We start from the raw sequence: 12,795 nt of genomic DNA, 5'->3' as shown, positions 1-12,795 counted from the left end.
GTACCCCAACCCAGTGATGATGAAGAAGAGGATGAGGAGGAAGATGATGAGGAGCAAGAAGAGGATGAGGATGAGGTCAAGACAGCTGAAAAGAAAATAGGTATTGTAACATTTAAAAAAGGCACTACACGTGGAGGTAGCCAAATCGTATCAAACAATACTAAATTAGGAAATCAATAGAACAAGAAGACCAACAAATGTTTGCTCGTCGTATGTCTACATTAAGACAACTTGAACGTGGACCTAGTGCTCATAGAAGAACTAGATCAACAGGTGATGTCAATCAGTTGACCCAACCTGAAACAAGTGTCGCTCCCGCTGCCGCTGCTGCTGCTGCTGCTGGAGCAGGAACAGGCTCCATTGAACATTGGCGTATGACGGTTATGGAAGCTGAAGACTTGAATAGTACAGGTACTCCTCCTTCCAGTGGATCATTCACAGCACCCTTGACTGAAGAGGACGATGAAGATGACAGTGATGACTTAGTAGAAGAACCCGTCGTAAGAGCACCTCCTCGTACTCCCACTCCCATGATGCCAGCAACCGGAGGCCGTGATAGAAGATCCACGCTTGGTGAAATGGACATGTTTTATTTCCAACAACAACAACAACAAATGGCCTACAACATGCAAATCCAACAAGCCATGCAAATGCAACAAGCTCAACAATATGCTCAAATTCAACAATATCAAGCCATGCAACAATATCAAAGTATGTCTGCTGCCGACAATAATACCCGTAAAAATAATAACCGCAAAAGTGTGTCTGCCATGGATCTCATGATTCAATTAGAACAAGAAAAAGCAGCATCACGTAAAACTTATAAAAAGAAAGTACCAGATCCATCCAAGGCCAATTTAGCTGACGGTTTATTGGGTAAAGTACCTGATCCAGGTCAATACAACTATAACTTTCAACAACAGCTCCATCAACAACAAATGAAGGCAAACCGAAAGCAAATGTCAAGAGCCAGTAAAAGTGACTATAATATCCAACAACAACAAAGATCAAGTAGACCTCCCAGTACCATCATGATGTATGATAATAATAGCAGCAGCAGAATGATGAGATCTCCCATGAGTCGCAGCGAAAGCTCCCCTATACCTCAAATAAGTATGTCCACTCCGCTTCAAAATCCTCAATACCTGATACCTCCTCAAATGATGATGCAGCAACAACAACAGCAGCAGCAACAACAGCAATTGATGATGCCTCCAAACATGAGTACAAGCAGATCATCACAGTATATATCTAAATCAAACAATAGACTTAGCACTTTCTCTGGTTATAATTTTTAACTTTTTCAACCTAAAATATTAATAAAAAATCTTTACTGCTAAATGTTTCATCATCGTCCCTTATCCCGTATCCCCTTGAAAGGGCGCATACCCGGATTACAATGCATAATGTAAAATTATCTTTCGGGAATGGTATCCGAACAAGTATAGTTTAATTTTTTTCAATTTCAGGGAGAGTCACAAAGAAGAAAAAAAAATCTATCAATTTATTTATTATTTAGAATGTAATTATATGAAAGGAGAGAGATATAGGGATTAATATATATATGTATATATGAAAGAATAGCCTTTTTAAGCCATTCTATTCACAGATCGAGCATCATGTGTAGCTACGGTTCGAATGGTAGGGAACATGCGTAAACCTTGAATATCAGGGTTGAAAGACACCGGACTAAGCTTTTGTCTAATCTTAATACGAATACATGCGTACCCAATAATAAGGAAACCAAACCCAAATGCAATGAACCACCAATAAGGCATCAAACGGTAATCTGTACCGAATGGGATATTAAACGGAGGACAATACACAATTAAAGTGGCTAAGGAAACACCTCCCATGATGCCTGCAAACGTCCACTTGTTGGAAAACATGTAACGGCCGATGGGTACACTGAAACGTGTCTTACATGCAAACATATTAAACATTTGCATCACCATGATACCCCAATAAACAATCGATTGCGCTTGACCAAGAGCTTGTTTTTGCATCTCAGCAGTCAGAGTTTTGCCTGCCACATTGGTATAATCAAGAGCATACAAAGGCCCGTTTTGGAAATAATTGGTAGGTTCACCAGCACCGCGTTGCATGATGACCGCATCGTACGGTGTAACTCCATTATACCAGAACACAACAAAATAACATGTCATAGCTCCAATCGCTTCAAGCATACCAATCTCTAAATACGCCCATGATAATAGTGGTAAATCTACAAGGACTTCATCGTCCGTCTTTTCAAACTTTTCTTTCCAATAGGCAGCAGAACATAATTCATGAATAGCGTTACGATAACGGCGGAAAATATGGGGACGTACTTCCTCTCCAGTCTCTTCATTGTATTCGATGTATTGCTCTTTGCGGATTAAAGAACGGCGATGACGGTCAATGGACTCGGGGTTAACAGGCTTACGAGGACACATCTTCATTAACCCATCTTGGGATTCAGGAATATCCCAAGCAAACGTAAGTGCAGCAAACAATTCAAACCCAAGATCAATCACCAAAATAAGAATGGCAGACAATGGAAGAGGGATAGGCACAATAATATACAGCAGGTTAGGAATCACTTCAGGCATAGAATGCGTGATGGTGTATTGAATTGATTTCTTCAGGTTGACAAAAATCAATCGACCTTCTTCAATACCGTGTACAATAGAAGCAAAGTTATCGTCCAATAAAATCATGGAAGCTGCATCTTTAGAAACGTCGGAGCCAGAGATATTCATGGCAATACCCAAATCGGCCTTTTTCAGCGCTGGTGCATCGTTCACACCGTCTCCTGTCACACCCACAATATGGCGCATTGCTTGTGCATGTTTCACAATCTCTAATTTATGCTTGGGAGAGGTACGAGCAAAAATAATTTCATCCTTGGAAAAGATGGTGTCCCAGTCATCCTCTGAAAGCGCATCAATTGTGTCACCATGAACAACAATACTGCTGTACTCGTGTTCAGGTACTTGGTCTTCAGAACAGGACAGTCTTACAGCCGCTAAAGCCTTTGTATCACCTACCATCAAATTAATTTTGCGACCAATGGCTTCAGCAGTCAAAGGATGGTCACCGGTCACCATCATGACTTTAATACCAGCTGCACGACATTTACCAATGGCTTCACGGACACCGTGCTTGGGAGGATCTTCAAGAGAAACAAGACCTACAAAGGTCATACCAGACATGGGATAATTCTTGTTTGTCTTATCAAATACAAAATCTTCGGGGTACTCAGTTCCAGAGAGCAAGTCTTGTGCAAATGCCAATACACGATGACCTTGACTTGCCATGTAAGAATATGTTTCTTGGAAAGCTGCAAGGTGCTCTTCCGTGAGGGTAGTAGAAGAACCGTCTGCCAATAAAATTTTGTTACATAGACCAAGAACACGCTCAGGAGCACCCTTAATGAACAGAGTTAAAAGACCACGGGAATGTTTCTTTTTGTGAATGGTCATCGCCCACTTGTTATCGGAATTAAAAGGAATTTCAAACACTTTGGGGTATTGATCGGGAATCGAGTCGAACTTCGTACCAAAACCTTCGCCAGCAAAACGCACAAGACCAGTCTCTGTAGCATCACCCAATATTTGTCTTGCAGAGACAGGGACATCCGTTCGGTCAAACTTGGCACGGGAATTCAACGTACAAATATTCATTATCTCTTCTACGCCAGGCGATTCAATAAGGGGTTGTCCCGTATGCTTTTCCATGGCATTCTTCATGGTAAGACAAGACCAAACATAGGTCACAGTCATTTGATTACGAGTCAATGTGCCGGTCTTATCAGTAGCCAATAAAGTAATGGCACCTAGTGTTTCGACACCTTGCAAATCTTTGACCAACACGTTTCGAGCAGCCATACGTTTAGCAGAGATAGTTAAAAGAATAGTCACAGTAGCAGGTAAACCCTCAGGAACCCAAGCAACGAAAACAGAAATAGCAAAGTTAAGTGTAAGAGAAACATTGTTATTATTTACAGGGAAGCCGATACCAAAGAAAACACCTGCTGTCACGAGAGCAATGGTAGCAATGGTTTTTACAAATTTAGCAATCTAAAAAGAAAAGAAAAAGGAAATAAAAGGCCATCAGTTTATGTCATGTTATACGTGCGGGGTTAATTGTCATACCTCTTGTGAAAGTGGCGAATCCATTTTTGCTTCACCAGCAGTCAAACCAGCAATCTGACCGAGTACGGTACCATCACCGGTTCTTACAACAATACCATAACCTTCACCAGAGACGGCTAAAGTACCATTGAAAATAATATTCTCGGCTTCAAACACATTCTTTTGGGAATTAAAAGGGCCACGTTCCTGGGGATCCGATTCACCCGTCAGAGGTGAGTTATCAACTTTGAGATCGGATGCGGAAAAGATCAGAAGATCCGCTGGTACTTTATCACCCATACGAATCAAGACAACATCACCCACAACAAGTAGAGCTGCATCGATCTGCTGTACTTTGCCGTCGCGAAGAACCATACATTTGGCAGGAACCATGTCAAGAAAAGAATCCAGTAAAGCTTGAGATTTTTGTTCCTGATAGAATTCAATAAAGGCGTTCAACAAGGAAACACCGATCAAGATAGCACCAAGGTATGTCTGCACATGGGATAGTTCATAAGTGGGATGCTTTTTTTTTTAATAAATCAATGTTTTGAACTTACGTTGGCAAAGTTTGCTTTATAATCAATTGCTAATAAAATATAATCAAGAATACCAGCAAGAATCAGGAGCAGATTGAATAGACTAAGAACACAATCGATGTATTTCAAGAAAGGGTGTCTTCTTTTTGGTGGTGTTAGTACGTTAGGACCGGTTTCAAGCAAGACATTGGCAGCTTGCTGAGCAGTCAGACCTTGAGATTCACCCGCCTTCTTTAAATCAATAAGTGTATTGTACTTGTCGGCGCATTCCTCTGGGGTGAGCAAATGTTCAGTCTAAAGAAGAGTAAAATTAGTGGACGTAGGTAATGTCTAGATAACTCTCTACTTTACAATATCAACATTTTTTTTCTCGGGCTTATCCTTTCTTGAAGGACGTTTAGGAGCACTTATAGAGGGTCTACGAGAACCAGTGGTTTCCATGGTTTGAATTGTTCTTGTCCTTTCAGGACGATGAACCTTGGCAAACTTGATCTTTGCATCTTCTATAGCCGTTATTTCGGGCTTTTCATCGATGTAATTCATTTCTTTTGATCGAAATGAAGATTATTTTTTAAATGAAATAAATGTAACAAAGAAAAGAGGATTGATTTTTTTTAAAGTGTAACAAGAAGAGAAAGTTTGATCTACAGGCGTTACTTTTATATATGTGGTTGATTGATTTTTTGCGCTTTTTTTGCGATTCATGTAGAAAAATAAAATAAAAATAACCGTACATTGATAATATGCTACATACCCACGTTTTCGATAAGATGTACCATATATAGAATTCAATAATTTATATACTGATTGCATGAAACGTTATTGGAATCATAAAGAGAGAGGCACTTTATACATCACTAACATGATGCGTTTCATGTTTAAATTGCATACTACCTGTCCCCTCGCATTAAGCTTTTTTTTACATACTATACATGACTTTTAAGTTAGACATAACATAAATGTTATGTCCTTTTTCAACGTGTAACTTTGAATTAAAACAAAGCCAGGCCAATGGCTTTTAAGGCGCATGGAAGTACAAAATCGAAAATTAAAATTGAGCTATTTAAATTTGCTAAAGGATATTTTCGTGCCATTAAATGTTTGTGTTACAATTATATTCATCCTCTTTTAATGGCCAGGAAATTTCGCGTCAGATGTAATAAACAGTTAATCAATTAAGACATGTAAATTTCTTATATAAGGATTCCCAAAATATTCACATTTCTCCATTTTTGCATCTTTTTTCTTTCAGTGCCACTGGGAGTGCATTATCCCATCATGTGTTGCACACCAAGACATAGGGTACAAATATAGAAAAGATCTACGACTTTAAAATGAACATTATTTACCAACTTGTGATTGGATCAATCCAAGATAGACATGACAAAACTCAAAATCCTTGAACGTAAAACGTTCCATTTAGAAAAGCGCATGTCCTATACAAATAAGAACTACTTTTACACTCAAGGGGAAAAAAAGAAATAAATGCGTCATTCATGTCATGACAAAAAAAAAAGAGTTTCAAAAACTTAAATAATTAAACATATATGGGATCTTCCCCATTATTAGCGGAACGGGAATAGTTCCCTGATCCTTCGCCAATCAGGTACTATCCGAGATAACGGTATCTAACAAGTAACCTGACATTATCTTGTGGCAATATTGGCTCATCTTGTCTTTATACCGCAAAGCGCGAGCATACATGAAAACCGCAGATCTCCGCCTTTTTTAACCTTCACTTGTTACCTATGGTCATAAAAATAAATACATTTAATATATTCCAGTATATATTGCTATTGGTATTTGGAGAAAAAAAATTAATTATGTACATGTAAAACTCATTACCACGTAAATTATTATTTATATTGTTTGGGCAAAGCAATATAATAGTGAATCTGTCTGGATGTTCACCGCACAATTAATATAAAAATAAATGGATCATTACGTAATGGCTGCTTATGGGCCAAATGGGAAATTAGAATGTTCTTATGATCGATGGAACCAATTCGGTTGGATTTGTCATTGGTGCAAAACAACATGTCATGTTGTCTAAAGCGCGTATTGTGGGATTGATATACGCACTACTTTTTTATGAGCGGAGTCTTGTTTTTAGTAAGAAATGGTTGGTACGCCTAGTGATCCTGATTTACAACTGGGTACTAGACGTTATTGTTGTGTCTTCCTGAGCCAGAAATATAATTTATGAGTATATACAATATAAGTATAAAGGGCTCGGTATTTCCTAATCCTAATCATTAATTCTTAATCCTAAAAGATTACGAAAGATATTTAAAATAAAAAGCATATGCCACAAGTTTAGACTTTTTTATTAGTTTGTTTTAAAAAAACCATGCTCTTAGTAGTTGATACTCTTATTTTACTGGATTTTAAAAACATCGCCCTTTGTCATGTCACTAAATAATTTTTGGGGTCTCTCATACATTTTAAAAAGGAATTCTTATCGTTTATGCCTCCCGAAAATTCCACAAGTCCCTAGGCAGTCGTTTAATACAATCAAATTTGATACAGTCAGTAGCGTATACTTCTCCTCCAAGTCAGCCAGAAGTTCAGCCATATCATTTTTAGCCAGAAGTAGGTGATTCACGACATATATTATAAGGTAAGTTGCCATCTTACTCTCCAACATAATATTATTTAACGAGGTTTGTGGGAGTTCAACGGAACCAGACCATGGATGCGTGGATTAGTTATATATCAACTAGAAATTTCTTGTAATGATTACAAATATTGTAACGTAACCTTTATAAAACGGACATAAAAGACAGTTGTAAGATCAAATTCTTCATTGAATCCATGATGATGCAGTGTTGCTCGCAATTTCTCCATCGACAAAGATGCAGCATTGTATGTACTGATATAAGATAATCCGCTTGTGTATTTATATCGGTATTGAATTAATCTCATTTGCGTTTGTTGTAGTCAAAGTATAGCACGTATATGTATAATTGTGGAACTTCTTTATTTGAAGTCTCAAGTCTGGTATAAAACCATCTTTTTGGTGTCTTCAGGGAATTAGAAAGCCTGAGGAATATGTGGTATAAAAAAATATTGTATCTGACAGAAACAGTGCTTTAAGAAATCATCATGATTTAAAAGTCACTGTGGACATGTTAACCTTAAAAGAGGCCATAGGTCCTGACCCAAAAAAACTAAAAAACGTCCTATCTCGCAATAATAAACAATTTCAGCATTATTTATCGACTCAAATTTATCAAACAAAATTTCTGATTTCAATATATTTATCTCTCTTATTAGTGATACTTGATTTGTATTATCAACTGTGTGAGCGAACAAAAGTATAAACATCAGCAAGTAAATAGTCGTTTGAAGCATGGTTTGATGTTTATGCAACAATTTTGATCGTAGTACTAGTTTTTTCTTTGGTCTTGCTAGATTCAAATTGTAATACTTGCTCGCTAAGTACTTTGTTTATATTATACGCAACCAGTACAATATATATTGAACTGCCATGTATCGTATTAAATAATTACTTTTTCTACTTTTTTTTAGTTATTCTTATTAAGCTTGTTGAGATTGATGACTGTTCTTTAGTTTTTGTTCTGCAAAGTTCTTTGAATGTTGATTATGTCTTTTGTTTCCCAATAATGATTTATAGGTGTAGACACGGACTATAAATTAAAAATGGATGCAAAACAGATAATCACGTGAATAGACGTGTGTGCAGACTTCTTTTACTCGGAATAAATGGGCTTTCCTCAGTTTGCTTTTTTTATATAGGGAAATGACAAATATGAACATTTACAAAATTTAACACACGGATTTTTAAGTTGCAAAGGAGAAAGTCTTAAATAAAAGCTGCAGTATGATAAGCTTGAAGCAACGATGGTGGTAAAATGTCACTTAAAAAAAAGACTTTTAACTAGTGATAGATTAAACCGTTTTTCCGACAGCATTATATCATATTCCAACCGTTAGTTTTTATATGTTTGACAAGACGTTCTACGCAGGTAAAATTATTTCCACGTACAACTATAAGATTAAAATGGTTGCTTCGATAAAAAATAAATATTCTTTGATTGTGGAATAAACGGCCATAATAATTTTTGGCTTATCGATAGCACATGATACTTTAGGACATGACCAAGAAATCATGACGAATATTCGCAAAGGATATATGAGGAATTGCCCGTTATTCAGGAAAAAAGGACAGATATCGCTGATTAGACCTTTTAGGTAAATTGAGGGGAGGAGGGCGAATTCTATTTTTATGTCTAGCAAATAAAAAACAAAATAGTATTGCTTGAGTATGCCATATGCGTAGATATTTCATGAGATGACTTCTTTTCTTTTATCTTCATGGTGCAATGGCTAAAGGTAATACAACAGATCGTCATTCTGATTGAGAAAACGTCTAGTCTTTAAACAAGACGTTTTTACAGACACGTGCGAAATTAGGAAATCTGGTTTTGATAGATTAAATCTGAAAACGCGCAATCGTCGTATAACCATGGTACCTAAAGAAAAAAGAAAGAGAGAGAGAGAAGAGTTTCAAGAATTTTTTCTCCCAGATTTTTTTTTTTTTTTTTTTTTTTTTTTGCTTGGACAGTGATAAAAAAACGATTTTTCATTATGAAGAGGTTATTGTTTCATGTTGATGATCCCTTTTAAACAACAAACAATGAAGGGTAGTTTTATTGTTCTATAGGAGACCGAAAATAGCTACCTCGTACAAGCTATCAGCTGGGACTATCAGGTGAATTTTTAAAGGTACCTGTTCCTACCCTTTGTTGCTCTAGCAGGGCTAGATAGAAAAGCCTATTTTTAAAATAAAATAAAATAAAAAAAAAAGCCTCATCATCCCAAATATGGATAAAACGATGCTTAGCCACCACAACCATTCTTTTTGGGACAGGTGCATAATGATGGTCATCTATTTGTTATTTATATATACACAACATCAATTTTTGTCGTAATGCATATTTTTCGATAATTCAAAATGAACGTGTACCTAGTTACAACATATCACTGTAAAAACTAGAATAAAATACTGTACTTTTATTTTTGTAACATGTTTTTTGTTTATGTTTTGGCAAAGCTAGTTATTCAAGGTTGAAACACCGTAAAACTCCTTTCATCCACCTATTTACCGAGAAAGAAAAAAATGCAAAAACTATGTTACACTTTGTAAAAGGTTTGAAAACTTTTTTTACTTGCGCTGCCAAGATTGTCCGTCGGCAGATGAAAAAAGGTTTGTGTAGCCTGCTAAAACATATTTCTTAATCGGGTCTAGCCAAGTCATGAGCTTTTTTGATACCCCATTCTCAAGCAAAAGAGATTTTCATTACGAAATTAAAAAAGACCGAATTTTAATCATCCATGATTTTTTTTTGGGGATAGAAAAGTAAAAAGAGCCAGACTACTTACATAATAAAGAAAAATCCGACAATCTGGTTCCACCATTTCTATGACGACTCCCTCCTTTCCCTAACATGGACAAGATGCACCTATCAACATATGTGGGAAATGAGCAAACGGTAGTTAATCGTACGAGATTTACGAACCGCGTCATAATCAAAAGTAGTAGGCCAAAAGAACCCCGGCTTTAGCAGAAAGCGGACTAATACAACGACATATGTAACCGTAATCAGAAGAAGCGTTTGTTGGACCTCTACCGATTTAAATCGGCAAAACCCTGTCCCCAAGCATGATAAATTATATATGCCTATATTCAACTATTGCGCCCATTGTACTATAATGCAACTTTATTTGTGCAAAGTGTGTCTTGTAGTTTCTATGACTCAATTAAAATTTGCGGGCTGCTACGTCTGCTACTGCGCATCTTTCTTGAATCGTTTTCTCATTTTCTGTCCCACCTGTTGTCTCTTGCGTTTCAGTCAATTCTTTTTTTTTTTCCTTTGGTCCTTAGAATGAGTGTCTTTTAACAAAGTGTCAAAAAAAATAGTTTGTTTACTTCACAGGATATATTTGGTTGTTCGGGACCGGAACCCACTGTACACAATATTGGGCGGTTCAAAACAACACAACAACAAAAAAAATCTATTCTTGTAAGAAAAAAGTGACAAAAAGAGTAATGTTTCCACACAGCCACCACAGAAATACAAACCACCACAAAAAAAAAAAGTGACAAAAACAAACAAATAAGGTTTTGCGTTACACTTGCTTGTACGAGGAAGATTATAGCTGATACGTTTATAGAACAAACAATACATTTTTTTTTCTTTCCAAGAAGACGTCATATTCAAAAAAAAAAAAAAAAAAAAAAACTACATACGAAATTTGGAAGAGCTAAGAAAATGTATACAAATGTGAAAAAAAAAAAAATCTGACTTACAAAAATAAAGAGACACCTATCAAACGTTTTATAAACCAGCTTTTACAATAAAGCTTGGTTTCTGTTTATATCAAACCAGGCTGATGTGTATTTAAATAATTCTCAAAAAGGAAACATTCTTTTTTGTTATTTTTTATATATGCGGTTTTGTACAACAATATCAATAGTAACGAAAAGAATAGTTGGGATAAGATATATTGAATTTATTATTTACAGTTTTTTTTTTTTTTCAAAGTTGAAGGGGGGAAATGGGCGAGTAAATTACACATGAAGGAAGGAATATGAACAGATATGATATATATATAATAGAATAGCAAAAAGAAAAAGAAAGTTACAAATGTGCGCCAGTACAGCCATTTTCCATACGCAAGTGTCTATTTAATGCGTCCATACGAGCAAATGATTTATGGCAGTGGTGACAAGCATAAGGACGGATTCCCCAATGTAACTTTTCATGTCTATTACGATCATGTTGTCTAGCAAATCGTCTTCCACAGTGAGTACAAGCATAAGGGCGTTCAGAAGTATGAGTGCGCATATGACTAGTGAGGTTGTAGGGTCTAGTAAATGATCTTCCACAATCATCATGTTGACAAACGTAAAGTGCACCTTCCACGGGTTCTTTTGATGATGATGTACACATAACAGGAGTAGAAGCAGAAGCAGCAGCGGTAGCAGCGGTAGTACTAGTAGTAGCAGCGGCAGCAGCAGCGGCAGCAGCAGCAAGAGCCTTCTTTGAGACACTATTCTTGACACCTTTACCACGACCCCTACGTGTCGTACCAGGAGCTTTAGTTACCTTATTAGTCTTTTTGTTTTTACGGACAGCCACTTCAGGTACAGGTGAAGAAGGAGCAGTAGAGTTGTCCTCATGGGTTGTGGTTGAGTCTGAAGAGACTTCAGGAGTAGAAGCACGAGATGAATAAGTCCAATAAGACCAGCTAGTTTCTTTGGACTGTTCACTAATTTGATGTTCTGGTACATCTAAAGCAGCTTGATGTTCTGCAATAAATTGATCTACCAAATCAATTGCAGGAGCCTTGTGTTCAAAGAGATCAGGAGTCAAAATAGAAGCAAATGCGTCCACGGGAATATCAAAAGAAGAATCAAATTGACCAAGAGGTGGTACCATGGCCATAGAATCAAGGAATTGACTGTGGGTGTTGAAAAAGGCTTCATGAAATTGAAGATCCGTAGTAGAATCAGGTGTAACCACCATCATTTCGCTTGATAATGGGGAATCAGATGGGCTGGGATAGAAAGTAGCTTCCATCTTCATTGTATTATCATTTGAAGGGGGGAAATTTAATAAAGTAGACTCAAGCTGATGCATTGATGTAAAGTAATTGTAATGATCTGCTTGTTGATGAGGTGGAGAAGAAAACATGTTGATTTGATCTTGGTGATAAAAAGATGTGTTCATTGTATGTAAAGGTATATTATATGTATGTATAAAAAAATAATAAAAAAGTAAAGAAAAATAGAGAGACTTGTAGTAAAGAAGAAAAAAAGGAAACATTTGGAATAAATCCATTCTTTTTATACAAAATTCAGCCAAGCGGCAGGTGTATTTTTAGGCTTTTGTTTGTGCAACTATTTTCTTTTTACTACACCCGTTTCCGATACCAGTTACACTAGAAAAAATCTTTTTTTACATTGTATTCAGATGACCGGAATACGCGCATTTTGTCATTTTTTACACAGACATGGAAGATGGCATCGTTCTTTTATTCGCAGATATAAATAATATTAAAACACCTGAACAAGAAAAAGTATATATAAAAAAAAAAAAAAATACCAAGAGAAT

The 12,795-nt window shown here is 36.5% G+C and overlaps 3 protein-coding genes across 3 annotated transcripts; 1 reads left to right on the top strand and 2 right to left on the bottom strand.

Annotated features, from left to right (window-relative positions):
• The first annotated feature begins 317 nt into the window (after positions 1-317).
• EV154DRAFT_493009 (uncharacterized protein) lies at positions 318-1,341 on the top strand. Its single transcript, XM_051599750.1, has one exon. It carries the CDS (start codon positions 375-377, stop codon positions 1,296-1,298), a length of 924 nt encoding a protein of 307 aa, XP_051462733.1. The 5' UTR covers positions 318-374; the 3' UTR covers positions 1,299-1,341.
• A 94-nt stretch (positions 1,342-1,435) lies between these two features.
• EV154DRAFT_493008 (uncharacterized protein) lies at positions 1,436-5,268 on the bottom strand. Its single transcript, XM_051599749.1, has 4 exons — positions 5,006-5,268; positions 4,676-4,948; positions 4,137-4,610; positions 1,436-4,061 (listed from the first exon to the last, which is right to left on the bottom strand). Exons 1-4 carry the CDS (start codon positions 5,195-5,197, stop codon positions 1,590-1,592), a joined length of 3,411 nt encoding a protein of 1,136 aa, XP_051462732.1. The 5' UTR covers positions 5,198-5,268; the 3' UTR covers positions 1,436-1,589.
• Positions 5,269-11,167: 5,899 nt separating this feature from the next.
• EV154DRAFT_493000 (uncharacterized protein) lies at positions 11,168-12,478 on the bottom strand. The gene has a single exon (XM_051599748.1). It carries the CDS (start codon positions 12,409-12,411, stop codon positions 11,320-11,322), a length of 1,092 nt encoding a protein of 363 aa, XP_051462731.1. The 5' UTR covers positions 12,412-12,478; the 3' UTR covers positions 11,168-11,319.
• Positions 12,479-12,795: the final 317 nt, after the last annotated feature.

Source organism: Mucor mucedo (genome assembly GCF_025094135.1).
Source record: "Mucor mucedo strain NRRL 3635 chromosome Unknown EV154scaffold_6, whole genome shotgun sequence".
In the NCBI taxonomy this organism is placed as follows: domain Eukaryota; kingdom Fungi; phylum Mucoromycota; class Mucoromycetes; order Mucorales; family Mucoraceae; genus Mucor; species Mucor mucedo.
This window is presented reverse-complemented; position numbering and strand designations above follow the sequence as displayed.